The sequence below is a fragment of the Chlamydotis macqueenii genome, chromosome 5, assembly GCF_036417535.1.
Source record: "Chlamydotis macqueenii isolate bChlMac1 chromosome 5, bChlMac1.mat, whole genome shotgun sequence".
NCBI classification, from domain to species: Eukaryota; Metazoa; Chordata; class Aves; order Otidiformes; family Otididae; genus Chlamydotis; species Chlamydotis macqueenii.
This window is the reverse complement of record NC_141560.1, coordinates 64,925,206-64,946,727: the sequence shown is the minus strand read 5'-3', so window position 1 is coordinate 64,946,727 and position 21,522 is coordinate 64,925,206. Positions and strand designations below refer to the sequence as shown.

Here is a 21,522-nt window from a genome sequence, read left to right as displayed (position 1 = left end):
TCTGCTGGAAAGCCAGTCAGTAATTATTTAGTTATAAAAGATCGGGGAGGAAGACTTAAGCCTCTAGAGTGACTAACTGCATGGCCTTAACTTGTTGCTGTGATATACCGATGTACTACGGGCAGAAACACATAGCAGATGATCTCACAGATCTTTTCAGTCTCATTGTGTCGCACCTCAGCAAGATGCAGTTATTGTGCAGGACAAGAGCAAGACAGGTGGAGCAGCCCTGTGCCTAACAAGTCTGCATGTGACATCTCAATTAGGAGAAGGGCAAGCTTTTCAAAAGGCTATCCTGCCTTTGAAGAGGTTTGGAAAGAACAGTCATATCCACTTAAAAAAAAAAATCTGAGTAGAATTCAGTCCGGAAAAAGAGCAACCTGACAGAAATAGAATAAGAATACTCTCATCCAGCACTTTTTTCTTGTAAGCTATAAATTCTAAACATATAAACCAATCAAAACTTTGTATAGGCATTAAGTGGCAATGTAAGGCTTTCTTTTAGATATCACTCACATCATTGCAATTTGAAATCAGCGTCAGTATTATAAATTTAAGGTACTTATGAGGACACTTGTGTTCTGTTTATAATCATTATTGTTCCAAAAACTCCAAGAATAAGTGGGTTGTGGTGTCACTATCTAGCCACAGAACAAACAGTCAAAATTGCATACCTCCTCCCTGGAGAGATCCACAGAATTCTTTAAAAACCAGACAAACAAGTAACAGACTTTTGAGATAAATTCTAGTGACAAAGAAATTGTTTTTTTTTTTCCTAAGTGAAGCAATAGATTTTCAAGGTTTTTGTTTACTTAAAATCAAGAACAGTTTCAGTAGCACTGATTTCGGGGCCGGGGGCGGAACCTGGGTGTCATGAGGAACCTGGAGAAAAAAAATTCATGATCACTGACGCCCTGAGGCGCCCCTAACCTGCCACCACTGAAGGCCTTCCCTAGGTTAATTAGCCAGATCTCCTCATTAAGCTAGGCCCCCGCGCGTGACGGCGGCCTGCTGCGCCCCCTGCCGCAGCGGCGGGAGGGCCCGCGGGAGAGCGACCAGGCGGCGCGGCCTGGCCCAACCGGACCCTTTTCTGTCTCCCGGACTTTCGTCGGGAGAGGAGCGGGGTTCACACAGCTTCAGCCCCGGCTCCAACCCCGACTTGTGTCAGCGCCTCCGCCGCTCCTCACCCACCCCGGGCCGGCGGCGCGGAGCGGCACAACGCGTCACGCACGTAACCGCCGCACCCCGGGCCGCGCTTGGCCACGTGACCTCCGCACAGCCCCTCCCTCCCCACCGCTTGCCCGCCGCAACGACAGGTGTCGCCATTGCTCATCTCCAGCCGGAAGTGCCGCTCCGCTCCGCGCCGCCCGGCGGTGCCGCTGCTCTATGGTGAACAGGCGGTGGGGCGGGGCGGTCAATGGCCGCTGCAGGCAGGGCTGCCGTTGCTGGGGGAACGGGGAAATCGGGACAACGGCGGAATACAGTCCACGGCAAGGTACCAGGGCAGCCTCCTGCTGCCCGAGGGGTCGCGGGTGCGCGGCCGGCAGCGGGAAGGGCGGTGCAAGACGACGGGCCGCGCCGAGGGGCCGGGACGGCAGCGCGCCAGGCCCCGCGGAGCGGCTGGGCCGCGCCCGGGAGGAGCCGTCCGCGGCCTGGGGCCCCTTCTGGGGTGCTGAGAGTCCCCCCTCGGTGGCCCGCAGCCGCGGGCGGGCCCGCCGCTCTCCGTTCGCCCTGCTTTCCGCCTTGCCGGGCTGGCAGGCTGGCCTCCCCACGGGTTCGCCACGGCAAACCGGCAGCCACGCTTTCCTCCGGGCTCAGGCACGGTTCTCAAAACGCAGGCCTGGCTAGGGGCTGTCACCGTTTGGGTGAGGGTCTGCCGTGCAGTGCGGTGCGGCTGTGAACATGCAGCGTACCATATTCAGACTGGGGGTCACACTGCAACTTCAGGACTGCTCTTTTATTTCGACTACTTATAACCCATTGCTGCCAAGCTAAACTGTAGTTTCCTCCATCCTTTGTTTCTACCAGCAGCAAGAAACTGGAAAACCCTTGCCGAGTCTCTGCTAGTGCAGCAGGCTTATCGTGCACAAGTGCTTCACTGTGCTGATCCTCATTGCTGTATTCTGCTTTAGTTCATTGTGTTTGGTGCAGTAAACGCCAATGCGTGATTTCACAGGTATGAATGCAAGCCTTCATTTAAGTACTTGTTTTTTTAAGCTCTCTGCTATTTCCACTAAAGAGAAATCAGAGGCAAAAAAAAGCTGTGTACACCTCTCAAGGGGAACGAGGGAAGAAATGCCTCTGTAGCTTCTACCAAGAATTCTTACAACTCACGTGAATAAGATACATAGCTTATGCCACCAGCACACTATTGTTTGAACAAACTGTGGTGATACACTTGATGTGTTTTCCCTCTGTTTAATGTGGTGGTGGAGTCACCTGTCAAAACAGATGCCTGCCAAAGATAGCAGTGTAATAATCATTTTCTATTTTATACAAAACAAGTTATATTTTTAATTAGAACATCTTCTAAGAGTTCTGGCTTTTAATGCGTCTGCAAATTTTGAAAATTCAGATCATCACTCTTATATTGACCTAGTGTGCTTCCTCATCTACACACACATCCCACCTGTCTCAGCAGAAATCAGGCAAAAGTACCCATTTTAGCATTTGAAGCAAGCTTGGTGCATAGCTGTCATGATTTAACTCCAGTCAGCAACCAAGTACCACGCAGTCAGTCACTCACCCTTTCCCATCCCCAGGGTGATGAGGGAGAGAAGCAGAAAGAAAGGAAAGCTCATGAGTTGATATAAAACAGTTTACTAGGATAAAAAAGAAAATGTTGTAATAATTATATATTATTAATGATAATAATAATAGTAATGACATAAATATACAAAACTAATAATGCACAGTTTCTAACCACCTGATGACCCAACGGCCAGTAGAGCCTGCCCCAAGCAGTGTTCATGGAATGGAACCAAGAGCAATCTCAGAACAATCCTGAGCAGAGAGAGCGAGCGCAAGAGGAGATAGTTGCTCCCCTCCCAGCTTCCTGCGCCTGCACGTTAGTAAAACCTGGAAAGCAGAAAAAGTCCTTGATCTCTTAGCAGCAACTCATAACATCAGTGTGTTATCAACATTCTTCACATTCCATATCTCATACTAAATCCAAAACACAGCCGCTACTGTGAGGAAAATTAGCTCCATCCCAGCCAAAACCAGGATGATAGCCTACAACAGACTTCTTTGAACCGAGTAATTTGTTATTAGCTAAATTGCTGTTAAAATGTTAACTCAGCTGCAGTAAGCTTTGCTCATACTGTTCCAGTTACCTTAGTTTGAAAGGCAAGCTTTGTTCACCTAATGAAAACGAGATTAATTCTGAGTATAGTTGGTTTACTAAGATGGTGACGTTTGATAGATGGTCTTTAAAAGAGAGGGGAAAAAAATCATTCCAAGTTAGTACCATAGTAAAAGTACATAATTAGGCAAAGGCCCTGGAACTTCTATATAGTCAAACTTAACAGGGTACTCTTAGTGCTCAGCAGGCACAGAGAATAAGCATTTTCAAAACTTCATTGGTATCTACACTGAAATAGTGCAAAATGGGCTCAAGCTCTGATGTTTTAGGGCCAGCATTGGATTTGCAGCGAACTTTGGTATGGGTACGAGACCACTCTGCAGTAGCCACGTTTGTATTTGGTAGCTGTATTGTGTTGAACTTTAAATAACTGCCCAGTATTTACATCAAACAGACACTGCACTGGGCTGGAGAGAGCTGCTTGCAAACCCCACGTGACCACAACTGCGCACATCTAGAACCACCAATCTTTGTGTGTACCAGAGGCTGTTTCTAGAAAAGGCTCAGGTTGGTTCTGCCTGTGTTGGCTTGCACCTGGTACACATGGGAATAACACGCAGGAAAGCACTGTTGAACATGGATTGCTACCTGACATCAGACAGCCTGTGCAGTCTGCCTTCAGCAGCGTTTTTTCCTAGAAACTACTTGGAAACGGGATGGGTGAATTGCTTAGCCATCAGCAGTCTCTTCCTGGAGATGATCTTCGCAACTGGTCTTGACTAGCAGGGGCTGTGCCAAGAGCGGGAGCCCTCAGGAAACTGATGGCCAGAGCAGACTGCTGACTGAACAATTCATCCACCTCATACCTCGCTCCCAGATTGCTTTTGGGAAAGTAATGCTGCTAAACATTTTTAATTTATACTTACTGTAACTGGGAAAAAGTGCCTCTGAAAGCAATATAAGATGCATGGCTTAATTCCAGAATTAAATTCTGTGTATTTTTAGTCTTACCTAGACTAGAAGGCTATAATTTCTTTACATGCTTTTTAAATTACTGAAACCTAGTCTGTCCAGCTTACAGCTAAAGGTTTGCAGCACAGATCTGATTTATTTTAATGCTTTTTCTAGGGTGATCTTCATAGAAACCACTGAAGACTGCAAAGAACTCATTTTAGGCAAAATAAGTGAAAGAAATTGTTCTGATAAAGTAAAATGGATCCTTGTTCAGTTGGAGTTCAGCTTCAAGCCACCAATGAATGCCATAAGACCTATTACACCCGTCACACTGGCTTCAAGACTAAGCAGGAAATATCATCATCTGACCTACTGTTACTTCAGCTTAGGACTGGAATAACCCTTTCAGAGAACGACACGATCTGCTTCCACCATGCAAAAATCTACATTGAAAGGTTTGAAGACTTACAAAAATCGTGTTGTGATCCCTTTAATATACACAGAAAACTATCAAAGAAAAACTTGCGTGCAATTGACTTAGATGATGCAACTTTTCTAAGTGCCAAGTTTGGACGACAGTTTGTACCTGGCTGGAAGCTGTGTCCCAAATGTATGCAGATAATAAACGGAAGCGTGGATGTGGAATCCGAAGATCGCCAAAGAAGAAAACTTGATTCAGATGTATGTATACGGATCAGTTTTCCCACCCCCTCGTCTAAGCTCTGTAAACCATTGGAATTGTGGTTCTTACAAGTCCTACATAAAGAAATAACGCTTTTTAATAGAAATGTGGAACTATAGGCTTTTAGATGTGTGGGAGTTTACTGTATTTAAACCTTTATTTGGAGGACCTTAAAAAATCCTCTTCCGTAAATAAGTATTATGACCTTTTAAATTCAAATGATTGTGTGTACTAGAGTGACTTACAACTCATAAGTTTATGTAAATACAATGCTGCTGCTGGTATTTTAAGCTCTTACAAAAAACAAACAAAACACAAGCTCATGTGCTTGCAACTGAACACTGCAAAGGGTGCTTCTAAGAATGCTGAGATAAAGTTGTGGTTTAGTCTCTTCAGTTTAAAAAAAAGAAAATCCACTTTCTCCAGCAGTTCATTACAAAGTGAACGTGCGCTGAGGTGAATTAAGTGTACTCTTTCGGTGTCTGAGCTGTGAAGGCCATGGCATTTGTTCAGGGGCAGTAATGAGCCGTTGTGGGAGGACAACACTTTAAGTGCTGAGTTTGGAATACAGCTTGTGCATTGTTGGAAGTGTTGTTCAAGATGTATGCGGGTAATCAGTGGAAGCGTGGGCAACCAGATCAGCAAGAGCTGATCCATCTATTCCCTGCAGCAAAGCAGAATTGCCTTCTAGGAGCTGTTGTCCCTTTCAGCCCAGGGGCTGTTGCCTTAACTGTATTTTTCAATTACATGTCAGTATGATTAGGAGACTGATAGGGAGTGAAATTTGAAGGCACTGATTAAAACTGCTACTATAAAGCTTGTATGAGTGGGTTTTCAGACTGGTACAGTTCTCCAGTATAAACATTTTAAAACTTAAGTTGTTTCTCCTGGGAAATCCAGTGCTTACAGTTGAGGTCAACAATTTACCTAACTTATTAAAATATCCTGGCTTAAGTGGGCATTTTCTTATGAATTTAGGTTTGTATTTGTAATTAAATGAGATTTTGTCTTTGTTCAGGGGCGTACAGCTAAGGCTTTAAAGTCTCTACAGTTTGCTAATCCAGGACGACAGACTGAATTCACTCCTGAGACCAGTAAAAGGGAAAAAAGAAGGTTGCAAACAAAAAATGCATCATTTAATTCAGACAGGTGAGCTATTTCCTCTATTTATATTATCTTTAATTTTCATTTCAAATTAAAATAGCCCTGATGGTCAGTGCCCCTGTAACACTGTAACATTTTCTATATGGATGTTTGCATGTTACAGATTGCTTTTTTGGTTATGAGGATGTTAAAGCTCACTCTTGTTACTGAGATAAACAAAACAGAAGATGAAGTGTTAGCATACAGCCCATAGTTCAGGCAGAGTACAAACAGGTATTGGTTAAGGCATGACAGTACTACACAGTTCATAGATGAAGCTATTAATATATGCATAAACTAAAATTCTGATAATAGGCTAAATTTGAATACAGTAGGATCAAGTAGACTACACTTAAAATATTGGAGTTGTCATCTTTCCGTAAACTCAGTAGTTACACTTTGTAAACAAAAGTGTGCAAGTTAGGACCTTCCTTTTAAAAAAGGAAGATAGTGTCCAAGCTGGACAACACTAGATAACAAATTACAAGCTTCTAATGTGATTGATTTTAAAAATCACACTTTCTACACGGGAAAGGTATATGCAGCTGAATTTTGTCTGTCATTTTCCACTAAAAGTTTGGGCTAATTCAGTCTTTCATAACAGGAGAGTAATAGAAGTCCCAGGTTTAGCTAGTCATACAATATTTGTTAAAACATGCAAGAAAGATCCCTTTAATACCTTTCCCCTACTCTCTACCTAAGTTTAATGTTACAGGATAGACACTAGATGTGCTGTTCACAAACCACACATCCTTTTCCCCTCCATTTGTTTCTTCTGCTCAGTTTGGGCACAAGGTACAACCAGGGAAATCTTCATGAGATGTTAGGAAAACTTTATGTATGTAATAAAACACTAGATCAAAAGTGTTGTGGCATCCTGGACATCAGAGCTATTCAGAACTCAACCAGTTGCAGCCCTAAGCAATCTAATTTGAGTTGACCTGGCTTTGAACAGAGAGTCAGACAAGGTGACTTCCAGAGATCCCTTCCAAAGGGAGTTTTTCTGTGATTCTGCAGCATAACAGAACTGTGACAGAGATGGATAATGATAAAAGCATGAAAAACACTTTTAAGTTAGAATGTGTGCACCCTAAATGATTCTACATTACTTCCTTTCAATTACAGCTACATGTTACAAAAGAAAAGTAGATTAAGAGAGCATTTAGTATCATCTGAAAGGCAATCTCAAGTTTACATCTGTCATGGTTTAGCCCTGTGCAGCAGCTAAAATACCACGCAGTCAGTCACTCCTCCGCCATCACCACCCCCCGCAGTGGGACAGGGAGGAGAACTGGTAAAGAAAAGAAGACAAAACTCATGGGTTGAGGTAAAGAAAACAGTTTAAGAGAACAACAGAGGAAAAGAAAACAGAGATGGCAAACAAACAAACAAAAAACCAGTAATAGAAAATACTTCAGCACATAACTTACAGTACAATCACTCACTGTGGATTCTGATGCCTGGCTCCCTCCCAAGTAGCAGAATCTTCCCTTAGCACGGTCCCTACTTCATATACTGAGCATAATGTCACATGTTATGAAACAGCTCTTTGGCCAATTTGGGTAACGTATCCAAGCTGTGTCCCCCAGCCACAGGTGCCACCAGTTCCAGTTCCTCTCCCAGCTCAGGTAAAAATCAACTCCTATCTTAGCCAGAACCAGGATGAAATCATGTAACTAAGAATATTCATAAGTGGTTGAATAAGTGTGCTATTGAAGAAATAAAAACTTCCCATTCTTGAAATTATTTCAAAAGCACTATAGTAGAGATACAGTTAGGACTGAGAAACATTGTCAAATACAGTAACATATAGGTCTTTTGAAGTAACAGTGTTAAAATGAACACCTGAAGAAAGCAAACTTCTGTCCACAACTGTTGGCAGTTTGGCATCACAAGAGGTGGATTTTTTACTATGGAAATAACTGTTGGTTTTCATTATACAGGCAAGTTATACCAGCCAAGAGTAAAGTCTACGATAGCCAGGGACTGCTGCTTTACAGTGGGATGGACCTCTGTGATTGTCTTGATGAAGACTGCCTGGGATGTTTCTATGCTTGCCCCAAGTGTGGCTCCAACAAGTGTGGAGCTGAATGTCGCTGTGACCGCAAGTGGCTGTATGAGCAAATTGAGATAGAAGGAGGAGAAGTAATTAGAAATAAGCACGTTGGTTAGTGTATATGTGCATTGTTTATCCTGAGTGTATATTCCATGTTTTGATTAAACACATTCATCATTGAGTGGTTTAATGAAAGCCGATGGAATTTATCACAATCCACATGATTAATGTGCTCACTTTCATATTCATTTTCAGTATGATTATGGAAGGATTCTTAATCATACTACTGTCTTTTCATACTTCGTTCTACCTTATACTCAGTCTTGTTAGTCATGCAAGTAAGTTCTCATTGAGTAGTCTTTCACTGTATTTAAGGAGCCAAATTTTCATGTGATGTATCCTGAGCTATTTAGCATCGTTTCATATATTGTGTAGTGTATCATCTCCACGTATCACTCATTTTGCCTTCTGTACTTCAGGCTGTCATTGCTTTGCATCTGGTTTATGTGAAACATTCTGAAAGTTCCCAGTGAATTTATATGCAGTGTTAATAAAGCTCTCTCCAGTATTAATAATGAATGCTGTATCTTCTATAGCTTATCCCATCTGATAAATTCAATCCTGTTCACTTAAATGGATTCAAAGGCATTTAGGAGTTCAGCTCCCATCCAAGTTACTGGAATTTGGGATCAAGATATCCTTATGAATTCAGCCTCACTATTGAAGTGTTATTAAACTGTCAAGGCATTAAAAAAAATATGTTAAAGTATTTAATAATGATACTGTTTTGATGGTTTCTGTATAACACCATTGACGTAGTTTTGCTGTATTTGTTATCAGTCTGTAATTGGACTGGTGCTTCAAGAGCCCTCTCCCCTTTTTTTTTATTTATTTTTGCTGGTTTTTTAGGCAAATGTTTTATGTGCAGCCAAAAGGAGTTTGAGTGTCTGTTCTGAAGCTAAGAATATCCAGACTGCTACAAAAGAAACTCGGTTGAATTGAAATTATGTTTGGTTGATGCAATATCTATCCTCAGAACATTATATAGTAAAATTCTAACAAGATTTATGGAAAAGAGATTTTATAATTGAAATCTTAGTAACGCTAAGTGTTGGTACTTGGTATTGTCATGTTCTGGATTAATTTCCTACTTCTGGGGTACACTTGGAAGATCTCCATGTTTATTGGTAACATTTATTCAAGAATACTGTTAACTATTGATTTCTGAAGACTTACTTGAGGGAGTTGTATAATCTTGCTGTTTGTTTAGAGTATTTTCTTTTCTGAGCAGTGTCATGAAGGTTGCATCGCTGAAATCCAAAGTTACGTTTTGAGTTGTGCTGACATCTGCTGGTCCTAGTGAAGTATAAGCACCAACTTACACTACATTTTTATTAAATCTGCTACAAAAATAAACAGACTTTCTTTTTTGGTCAGAGCATTAGCTGTTCCTCCAAAGGATGTCTTTCTTGTTGGCCTTGGATTCCAGCCACATTTATCACAAGAACCATCATGTGATTTTATTTAGGGAGAGCACCACACTCTTTACGCTCTTTTCCAGACAGCAACGCCACAAATGAGTAATAGCCGTGACTTCCCTTACATGCAAGTGCTGTGTAATACATTTTACTTTGCTGACTGCAGAGCATGTGTATCCTGACACAGCAATTAATCTTGTGTGTTTGATCCATGTTTGGAACTGTTTCATCTCTTAAGCAACCTTTTGAATTAGATTAAAATATAAATAAATGCTTCCATGAAACTTAGAGGGGGAAAAAGCCAGTCCGGTCTTGTAATTTTTATGTATTTAACATTTTTTAAATTAGACCAGAGTCAGTAATACACACTGTTAATAAAATTAACAGGCTTCCAGCTGTTTGATGAATATCTCTTACCACTTAACTCCGCAGTTAGACTTTGGGTTCAGTGAAGTGAATGCAAGTCTACCAGTAGCTTAAATTGCCTAGAGCATCCCATTATCAGAACTGTATTTCCCCCTCTCCATTAAGTCTCTGAAAAGCATATTCAGTCTCTTATTTTACAGATTTCACTAGCAATGAGTACTTTCCCAAATAAATCGCTCAAGTTGTTTCCTAACAAAATGTATAGGACTACTGTTTGACTAAAAACCTGCACTAAGTACTGGGTACTGTTGATTGCTAGAGAAGCTACAGGAGACAAGTTTTTTTCCAGTAAAACAGGACTTTTGGTGTTAGTTGTTTACATGTATTGCTGACATATTTAGAGCATTTCATTTAGCTGTATTTCCTTAGCATGCCTAGGTTGTAATGTGTTATTAAGGTCAATAATATGTTTTTATATCCCCTTAATCTGTTTTTCTGTTAAAAGACATTTCTGCAAGTCAGACTTTACCACCTTGCTAGATTTAAAATGATACAGCTATGAATTTGTCCATTTTTTTCCTGTATGTTTTTATAAATAGCACACAAACTTACCCATCAGCATAATACACAAGCTATTTTTTCATCATCTAGAAGTGATTGCATATTGTTCCCAATAGCATATGTGGTTCCCCATCTTTCAGAATTACTCTACAACTAAGGCTGTTGAACAGTATGTTCTTTTAATATAGCCAAAGGAAACACTAGCCTCCATAAAAGCCGAAGTTCATAAACTAGGTGTGATAATCAGTTTAAATTCTGCATGTGTTAAAGAGAAAATTCAACCACAGATAAACCCCCAGATCCCATGTTAAAACTTCCCTTTTGAGATTGCAAAAATTAATGCCTAGACAAAGTTTACATATTCAAAAGATGGAAATCAGTGATAATAAAACAATCTGGTTTATGAATAATACATGTCCTGTGGATCAATTTGAGTTTATTGAATAGAAGCTCCAAATTCGTGATCTGTTAAGTACAGCATGAAGTACTGTTTGGGTTTGTCTCTCACACAGAGCAAAATTCACATCAAGTTTAGAACATGGTCAAATTTAACATCTCTGAAAGTCAGTGAGAGTTCTTCCGTGGGCCTTGTGAGAGTTACCACAGAACTTTGGGGTCATAGCTGAGACAAGATGTGTCACAACATGTGTCCTTTTTTTTCCCTCCGTAGCAAGGCTGAAAATTTCAAACTGATGAAACATGCCCTGGGATGCATAATTATTTTTTTTATATATGCTACTAAAAGGCATTTATAGGGAGAGATACAATATAACCTTATCCTTAGATACAGCGTGAATTCGGTCTTCTTTTAATCAATTAAGTTCGTAACTATTAGAAACTAACATGAGGAGACACTTTTTAATCTCTTGGCTGACCATTAAAGGCATCAGAAACAGCAAAAAAAAAGTGGACAAATCTACACAAAAAGCATGATTTTATGAATTCAGAAGTCAGAATTAAAGCCAAAACAGAAAACTGAGTTAAGGTAACTAATTTCTCCCCACTCCAATTTTAGACCTAGTTTAATGCCTTTTCATATAGCTGCTACCCACATTAGCTGGAATGACCACCAGACAGCTGCACAAGAGCAGGTACAGAAATCCTGTGGTGACACAGCTACACAGAGGTTAAATGTTCAGGCAGACATCTGTCACATTATGTGACAGAAACAGATACAACTTGCTGCCATCTCTGTTAAAGCCTTCGAGTTCTCCTAGTCTCATGGCAGAGCCCAAACATACAGTTTCCAGTTTCAGTTTGGTTTCCCCTAAAATTAGCAGTTTACATTTTTGGTCATATTTGTGTCTCAATAAATGCAGAGTTTCAGCATTTTTCAACTGATTTCTCAGTGCAATGTAGGATGTGTAGATATACATTATCTTGTCCCTCATGATCCAGATCATTTTCCCCAATAATTCTTCAGCAAACATTCTTAAAGTTTTATGCACCTTTACACTGACTTCCAACTAGTTGGTATCATTCTAATGACAACTTTGTTTAAACAAGCTAAACAGTTCTTTACAGTATACAGACCTTTAAATCCTAGTAATAGAGAAACAGATTATTAAAAGGATCATATTTGTATTCAAAGATTTTTAATTACAAGTTGCATCTAATATTTACCAATGTGGAAGCTGTAACCAGAACTATTCGTTGCAATTAGATTTCAAATTAAGAGCACATATGAAAAAAATATTTTAGGGAGGTGTGAACAACTGCGGTTAAACTGCCCAGTTCACTTTTTGTAGGGGTTTTGTTCAAAACACGTTCTCCTGCTCTAAAATAGGGGAGTTTAAAAGTTCCTCACACCCAGCAGAGGGCATCAGCTCACTGCAGACCTGAGCAGCAGCATCTCCTGCTGCGCCTCTGAGATTGTCCCAGTCGTCTGGGCAGAGCGGGTTTCATTGCTGGACAGATTCAGAAATCGAGCCCCAGACAAGAGATGCATTACTCATGTCTATGAGGTTGAAATATAGCAGACTAAAGTACAAAATTAGTACTTAAAAGTAAGTTTATTTTCTTTTTAGTCTTTATAAAATCTTCTCACCCAGCCCCTCAAACATCTTGCCAATTGTGAGTTTCTTAATTAAAGAACATCACAATTTTTTAGACATACATTTGTGATTTACAGTGTTCACTATGCAACCTTGGATTAAAACTTCTACCTGAGCATTCCCTTAGAAATTCAGTATTGGGTAGCCAAGAAACCCACTCACAGCAGAGTCCTGCACTCGTTAACAAAACAGGAGACTTTCTGACGTCCGCACAGTTGCTACTGCCAGCATGCAACACGCAGCTGAAGAACCACACATGTCCTGTTTCCCAGAGAAACAGATAAAATACTGTTATTTTACCAGCGTAGCTACAATAGCGGCCAGAAGCAGCCCAGCATAAGCTGTGGTAGGCCAAGGTGGAGAAAGACAAGAAGGGCTGCTGGAAATGGGAGAAGTTTCCCTGGGTCTCCTACACTAAGTGGAGATAAAACTGCCTTAATTCTGCTCTTCTTCCCCCAGCTTCCTTTGGCAGCCCTTCACACATACTGACCAGCAAGTTAAGTCTTATACAGTACACTTTCAGTAGCAAACTAATTTTCCTAAATTCACTATTCCTTCTTCTACTTCACCATTCCTAGGAATATCTGATAATCCAGTTGTATTCAAGAGAAGGAGTTTTCTCCTCACTTTGTTTTCTATTGCAAGTTTGTAACATAAAAATTCCAAAACAAACAAACATACACACAGAAATCCCCACCAAATATTGAGGTTTAACCTCAGTCAGCAGCTAAATACCATGCAGCCACTCGCTCCTGCTCCCCACGGAGATGGGGGAGAGAATCAGAAAGGAAAAGGAAAACTCATGGGTTGAGGTAAGATTGTTTATTAGGAAGGCAAAGGAAGAGATAATACTAAATAAATGTAACAATAATAAAATATACAAAATGAACAATGCACAGTTTCTCACCTCAATGATGGACACAGCCTGTCCGAAACAGCAATCACAGAACAGGACCAAGAGCAATCTCAGCACAGCCCTGAGCAGCAAGACAGCCCACCAGCCAGACCCCCCCTTATATACGGAGCATGATATTTAGGGCCTGGAATACTCTCTTTGGCCAGTTTGGGGCAAGTGTACTGGTTATATCCCTCCCAGCTTCTTGCACCTGCACATTAGCAAAACCTGGGAAGCTGAAAAAAAAGTCCTTGATCAATTAGCAACAACTCATAACATCAGCGTATTATCAAGATTCTTCACATACCAAATCCCATAATAAATCCAAAACACAGCCGCTACTGGGAACGAAATCAGCTCCATCCCAGCTGAAACCAGGACACCATCAAACCTCCAAGGTGCTCTGTTCCTTCTGTTTTCTAACACAGCAGTGCTCTGGCAGTGGCTGCCTTGGCAGTTTCCACTCAGATGGGCTGGATCCTGCCAGCTGACTTCAATGTTGCTGGAACCTTTCTCCTGACAACCAGCTCTTCTTAATAGTTGTCTTAGTAATTAGAGTGATTATATGTCAGCTTAGTTTTCAGCTACTAGGTTTGTGCTGCTTCCTGGGTGTTTCAGCTCAGTCTCTAAGAAAGGAGAAAATCAGAGCTGTTCCTCTGTTAAATATACCTGTGTGGTGCCTGTCCTCCAGCCAGACTCCTTACATTGTACAGACTCCTCAGATCATCACCGAGGGTCCCCCAAATCTCAGCCACACTGTTCAATATCAAGCCAGTTTGTCTTTCATTGGCAATAGCAAGCTGTTCTGTCCCGGTAGTGAGCTCATACTAACCGTCCTGTTCACTTCAGTGAAATTACTCAGGTGGGCGAGCAGGCCATGCAAATAGATGGGTTCTGAACAAGTGAAATGTGTCATCCTAAAATGCTGAATGCTGACTGTTTGGACAAAGCCACTGCTCACCCTCAGCTGTTAGGTGTCCTTTTGTGCTGACACGGGAGTAGAGATTGTGCCTGAGATCTTATAAACTTAAGAAGCCACTGTGGAAGGCAGCTATGGAGCAACCATCAGTAAACCACCTTCTGTTGTTGGGATCCCAAAATAAAATGTTTGGGTAATCTTTACAGGACTGACCCCCTAAAGGCCGTATCTGGAGAAGCCTGAGGTTCCTATGAAATGCTGAGTGGCAAATGCCTGGGTTTGAACTTAAATATTTGAGCTTCCCATTGGAATTCCGAGTCAGGCTCGGAGATGGAGACAAGGCAGCCGAACACAGAGAAGAATAGATGACTTTTCAAGTGCTTTCTGTTGGATAATAAACTAGCTGGGTAGAAAGCACAGAGTAATTAACTCAGACTAATGAAAGTTGTTTATATCTCCAGGCAAACCCAGATTTTTATTTTTCTCAAGAGGTTTTCTTCCTACTGTTGTCTTTTGGGTTTGTTTCTGCTTTTATCAAAAAACAGAAAGGCACAATATATCCAGCCTAGTCTGTGCCAACTACCTCTGCTTTATGACTCCCCTGTGTTAATTTCTCGCCTGTGAACTGCTGACTCTTTGAAGTAACACATTGGGCTGGATCTGGTTTGGAGCAAATGAGAATGCAGGGCCGCTGACAAAGGACATCCATCACAGGAATCGCTGCAGAAGATGTCTGCGGCTTCTCCTCCTCCGGTGTGAGTGAACTGCAACATCCAGCTCTGTGTGCAGGCATCCCTCTCCCAACTGGGTACCTCTGTCCCAAACTGGGGTAGCGTGCTGAGCCACGGTTTTCCTCATGTACTGTTTGAGCATATAGCGATTCCTTATTTTTAAGTAATATTTTTCCCCCAGAATGGCAGAATCTAACCCACTAGTTTTGTACCCATAATGTATTTAATTTTAATTTTTAAAAAATAATTACATTTAATTTTGGGGCATAGTGCCCCAAATGGTCTAAAGCTCCTGATCCTAAAGATCCTGAACCCCATCAAGTAGTTTTCACTTCTTCCACATCTCAGTAAAGCTGTGTGTGTGTGTGTAAGGGCTTATAGGCAGTGGATCCAGCCAAACTGGTTGCATCTCACCTTTCAGAAGGTTCAAGTGCTATGATGTAAGTCACCACTAATCAGAGTGGATTTGTGTGACACCCCCCAAGAGGAGTTGAGAAGGAAGATGCAAAACCACTTTTCTACCCAAGTGGACGCTCTGTCCCACAGGGTATGAGTGAAGGGGACCTGCATTTCATTGACTTCTGTTGCCCTTCACAATTGTTCAGTAGTTATCTGGAAGGTTGGAAATTATCCTTCTGCATCTTCTGCTGCAATGCAACCCGAAAGGCCCATTCATCACTCAGTTCCAGCTGGCAGCTGGTCTGGTGTTTGATACTACCATGTGCAACACAGAGAGCTCCTGGAGAATGGGGCTGTAGCTCTTCCCCCTTTACATCTCTCCTTTCCTCTGACTCTGCTGATTTTGCAATTTGATTTTTTTAAAAGTGAATTTAAAATGCTTGTCTACCATCCAGCCCTACTTGATGATGCTTCTCACGTGTCAGAAATTGCTACTGACATTTCAGTTTTGCTTTATTTTTCCCCTTTCTTTGATAGTATTATAGAGAACATTTGTATTTGAATAAAAAGCAAAAAATGCATGTCAGAGTACGCATCAGGGAATGTCAAATTGTTTTTTTCCAATTACAACTATTTCAAATAGGGTAATGCAATTAAAGAATAAGTACTAAAAGTGCAAAGCCAAGGTTATGATCAGAAATGGTTACCGCTTCACTTCTAAGTCCTGTCTTACCAAATAAGACATTCCTGTGGGGCGAGTTACTCTGCACATCTGCAGGTTTCCAGAAGAAACCAAATGTCCGGCACTACTGTAGAGTGGCTCTTTGTGTATAAACTATCGTGTTGTGAAAGGAGGGCAAATACAGGTGGCTTTATCACTGATTAATAATGGCATGAATTACCTTCAGGATAGGATGTTACCAATATATTATCGTTTCAGATGACAAATTCTAGACGCTCAGCCTAAAGTGCTGCTGGAGGGGACCTCCTGCCTTCCCGCGTCCTCACGTGCCCAAGCACAGGGGCTGGGTGCAGCCTGGGAGCCAGAGAGAGGGGAGTTTGGGCCCCTCCTGCGATGCTCTCTGAGAGTCACAGAGCCATAGCCATTGGGCCTAGCCTAGAGAGGGATTTCGGAGTATCCCTACCACAGTTTCCCTCTGCAGCTTGGCTCTGTCGTTCAAGGAGTGGTGTGGTGAGGCAGAAGTTTTCAAAAGTTTAGGATTCCTTTTCCAGAGCTGGTTTTGCCTCCATGGGAAGAAATACAGCATTATTATCCCGGCTCATCTCAGGGTCCGTTCAGCGAGAGGCTGGCAACAGAAGAAGTCAAGCTGTGCGGACTACAAGGAGCTAAAAATCATTTTCTCATGACACAAGCATACATCATTAACTAGCATGAAGAATTAATTAGCATTGCCCTTTGTCAGCCCCCGTGTCACCACTGGTGCCTGGAGCACTGTGAGGGGCAGCGGGGGGAATACAGCTTTTTTTTAGTTCAGAGAAAGCTAAAGGGAGATCTAAAATTAGCCCATGACTATGGGAGGGGTAGTTACAAAGGTGAGAGTGCTTCAAACTTCATTCAGATAGACCCATGATCTTCCACCCTTTAAATGGCTGAAGATGGTGAAAAAAAAAAAAAAAAGACTTTTTGCAGGAGCCTGTCCCTAGGAGCCGGCTGGTGTAATGCCGGAGTGTCACAAACCATTAGTGAGGTTTTGCCAATGTGTTTTATTTAAGTGCATGAAATAAAACAGCAATCCTTTATTATTAGCTGCTTTATTTGACTGCTAATAGTGCCTAAAAGGGGCCCAGACTCCAATTTTCTCCACTTGGAACCGCTCTTTGCTGTGAGAGCACATACTTCCATCTTCTACCAGCGTTTCAGTGGGACAGTGACCAAGTCTTGATCCCATTTTGTCTGTCTTCAGCTCCTGTATGGAGGTGGCTGACAGGCAACACAAACTAAATGTGAACTGCATAATGGGAGCAGGACTTACTTCATTGAAGGTTCAAAAGTAGTGATGACACTTGGCTGGAGAATGCAGTGTGTAACTGAGCACGCCAGCTTGTCTCTGCTGGACCCCACAAACGCAGCGCGATCGCCAGGCAGGGACTGGAGCTGTTCAAGTGAAGGAGTGGTTCAAGAGGGGGCTGGCTGGAGGAGAAGGGCTGGGGAGGGACAGGATGCTCGGCAGGGCACAGCTGTTAATCCCCTTCTGCTCCTCTAACGAGAAACCAGAAGGTGAAGCTGAACACATAGATAATTTGTTTTGTAATATTAACATTTAGAACAAGCCTATTATAGTAATAAGAATTAAAATTACTATGTATTTATAAATATTTATAATAGTTACTAAATAATAAATTGGTTTCTTTTTAATATCAGCCTTACTTCCAGGACATTTATTCTGCCTGCATCCCACTGTACTGTACCTGAGGCAGACAAAAACGCTCCTCCGTGTACAAACTGGGCGAGCGGGGTGGAATAGCACACCAGGAAACAATGATCTCTATGGAGCAAACAAACAGCGGAAGAGCAGCCGAGTTAAAGCATTTCCCTCGTTCCCTGGAGATATGTCCTTATCTTGATAATTGGAGGAATAATAAATAAATAAATAAAATGTTTTATTTAGCCGTGGCGTTGTTGTTGGAGCCCTTTGTCTGTAGCGTAGTCAGGAAAAACTTTTGGATTGATCTGGAGTGCACAGGCCTATTTTCTATTAAAGTGTATTAATGCCAGCTTCTGTGCAATTAGTGAAAAGTCAATTCCCATTACTAGTTAACACTATTGAGTATCTGCTTTCTTTAATAAAAAGCTATGTCCAGCATAAAGACTATAAATCGATGAGCAGCCACTTTCTAAATCTATTCTGTCTCCTGCAAAAATGCAGAAAGCGCACTGCCGTTTCAGAAGGCAGAATAGATTCAGAAGGAGAGATCCCTGCCCTCCGCGAGCTGGCGTGCCTGCTGCGGCCCCTGCCTCCACACATCCCTCTCAACAGCAGCGCAGTTCCTGCCGCGACTCAGCGCTGCTTCAGAAGAGCTTTTGCTCATTTCTAAGATCTGAAAACCTGCAAACTGGTGTTAAAATACCACTTGTTAAAGTACCTTTAAAGGTCCTTTCCAACCCAAATTATTATATGATTCTATGATTCTATAAAATCTTTAATTTAGTGGCATCAAAGACCAGGCTGTCAGATATCCTCCATGGAATGAAGTCTTCTTGCATGCTTGAATCACATATGTGCTTTCTGGTCCAGTAGCTGCTGTAGGTGCCTGGCTGAACTTGGGACAGACCTTGGTGGTATCCAATGGCTCCTGCCAGCCATGGCCAAGACAAGCCATCGGCTGTGGACAAGACTTGTTGACAGGGCAGCTGAGTCAGGCTGCAGAAGCCTCTAAGAAGAGCAAAACACTTATGCTTTAGCAATGGAAGATGTGCAGTTCACATACAGCTGTCATGTTAATTCCAGCAGTAATAATTACTTTTTGGTAGAACTTCATCTTCCATTGTAGGACTTGCAGTCCTTGTGGTGGACCGGCAGCTGCCCGGGTGGCAGGCGCGTTTCATCCCCAGGGTGTCTAACAGAGCAGTCTGCAGATTTCATACACAATTTGCTCATGTTCAGCGATTGCTGTGGCAGCCAGATGAAAGTTATGCTACCGTTACAGAGAAGCAGCAGAGAGAAACCTCTCCTAAGTATGCTTTAGTAATGCCGTCTCCTAGGACAGATTTTTTTCGTCTTTGTGTATTTATTTCCATTCTCATTTGAATGTAGAGATATTCAGGCCAGTAATCGAGAGCCCACCTCACAGGAACCACACAGCCCATGTGGGCATGACGAAACAACTTACATCGTTCACACAAGGGGATGATGTCTGATCAAATATGGTCTTCTGCTTGGATTTGCAGTACGTGGTAAGGACTTAGGGCTAGTGGGACACTAGTCTTTCCAGTTGTAATGGAAAGAAATTGGATCCTACCACGATGGTGGAGGTTTCTGAGAGTGTGAGCAGCACCTGGTGCTTAGCTGAAAATCAGGTAGAGAGAAGTGGCAAAGGTCCATTTGGTGCCTTTTAAGTTTCTATGTGCAGGTTTCATGTCTCCCTGGCCCCCAATAAATGAGGAATAAGATTAGAAATTACCAGTAATAATTATAGCTAAATAGGGATGAAAAAGCTTGTCCTGAGTAAGAAAAATGAAAACAAAACCTGAAATGGAGGGAAGAGTGAAAGAAGATTTGTTGTTCTGCTTCTGACACCTGAGGTTTCTTTGGCGTAGTATTGGTTTCCACTTGTGGCCCACGGATCTGGAGAAACCCAAAGGCTGCTTCTAGGAAGTGAATAAAAGTTAGCTAAACAACAGCTGCTGTCAGTAGCCTTCTGTGTGTTAATGGCGAGGAAATAAAGCTGCTTTGCCTCTTTTAATGACAATTTGCTAAACATCTGAGCAGTTGAGTTGTTCATCTGAATGAATGCAGATGAAATTCAGGCATAGACAAGACTATTTGTAGAAATTTGATTTTTATAGACACATGAACCGTACTTTTTCCCAGAAGTATTACATTTTGATTTAGTTGAGAAACAGAAATTGTGTGATTGAATTACACGATCCTGCCTAACACTGTGTTGCAAATACTGAGTAGTGAAAATGGAAGCAAAATGCAAGCTATCTGGTAGGTAAACATTTTCTTTTAAATTGTTGACTGAATTTTAATAATGAATAAATAGGAGGAAATTGCAATGTGCTTGTCGAAGTTCCAGAAAAATAAAAAGGAGCTAAGCTCATAAGGTAAATTATTAATGTTGGTATATTCGCCTTGCTCCAGTTATTTGAAACATAGGAAATGTGATTTGCGTGTGTATGTCATTTTAATATTAACTCAGTTGCCAGCTCAGATCTAAAATAATGAGACAGATCCAAGTCTTTCATTTCCAGAGAAAATTTTTTAATGCAAGTGCAATCAATATGGCAAAAGATTCTGCCTAAAAAAAGGTTAAAAACTGAGTGTAGCTCTAATGCCTGAGGACAATGGAGATTTTAGGCCCTCCATTTTCTTCACCCCGCGGTGTGACAGAAGCCCACACACGCGTCGAAGTTGGTCAGTAAGAGGATAAAGACGCGTGCTTTCACCTTCGAGTTCAAACGCATGCAGTGATCTTATCTGCAGCTAGTTTGATTAGGAGCAACTACAACTGTATAAACAGGAGTAAAAAAACCCAAAACCAACGACCATCAGATGCTTAAACACAGCTGCACACAGCCGACAGGGCCCAAGCCGGAGTCAAGGGCTAGCGGGCAGGAGTTAACAGCCTTGATGGGACGCTGCTGGGGAAGCCTGCATTTCAGCGGGCACGTTGCGCAACCTCTCTTCCTTCCATTTACAGCTCTTCCTTGTTATTCAGAAATATGAATTTCCAGTCCCGTTTTTTTTACACCATCTATAAATATCTTCAATTACAACACAGGCAGGAATAAAATTCTATTAAAGGGAATTGTAAATTACAGCTATATTTTCAGATTTGAGCTTTTTGTTAATTTAGTTTCAGTCTTTCCCAGAAACACTGCGATTTTAGTATTTGCAGATGGTAACTGTGGAACAACTCTTGGGCTCTGAAGCCTTGTATTTACAGACCAGCATAAACACAGACCCACACTCGCTTTTCAGGTTTTGCTTTCCCAAGGCGTCTCAGCCTGAGAAGGACCGTCTCTGGGACTGAGAAGATTCTCTGGAGCTTCAAGGAGCCATCCAAACCTAGGCAGAGGCAAAGCTGCTTTGCGAGTTGTTGAAGAATCATTAGCACTGCAAAAGGGACACTTTACCTCATTCACCAGCTGTGGTTTAATATCAGTTTGTGTGAGTGGATGTACTAGCGATGGCCCTGAAACCAACCACTGCAAAAGGGCAGGTGACCCCTCCCCACTCCTTTTCCTAGAGATTTAAGAGTGCTCAGGGCAAGGGCCTTCATTGCAGCCTCCACT

The 21,522-nt window shown here is 41.9% G+C and overlaps 1 protein-coding gene across 1 annotated transcript; it reads left to right on the top strand.

Annotated features, from left to right (window-relative positions):
- The first annotated feature begins 1,390 nt into the window (after positions 1 to 1,390).
- ARL14EP (ARF like GTPase 14 effector protein) lies at positions 1,391 to 10,954 on the top strand. Its single transcript, XM_086749701.1, has 4 exons — positions 1,391 to 1,495; positions 4,433 to 4,939; positions 5,959 to 6,089; positions 8,027 to 10,954. Exons 2-4 carry the CDS (start codon positions 4,517 to 4,519, stop codon positions 8,253 to 8,255), a joined length of 783 nt encoding a protein of 260 aa, XP_086605827.1. The 5' UTR covers positions 1,391 to 1,495; positions 4,433 to 4,516; the 3' UTR covers positions 8,256 to 10,954.
- Positions 10,955 to 21,522: the final 10,568 nt, after the last annotated feature.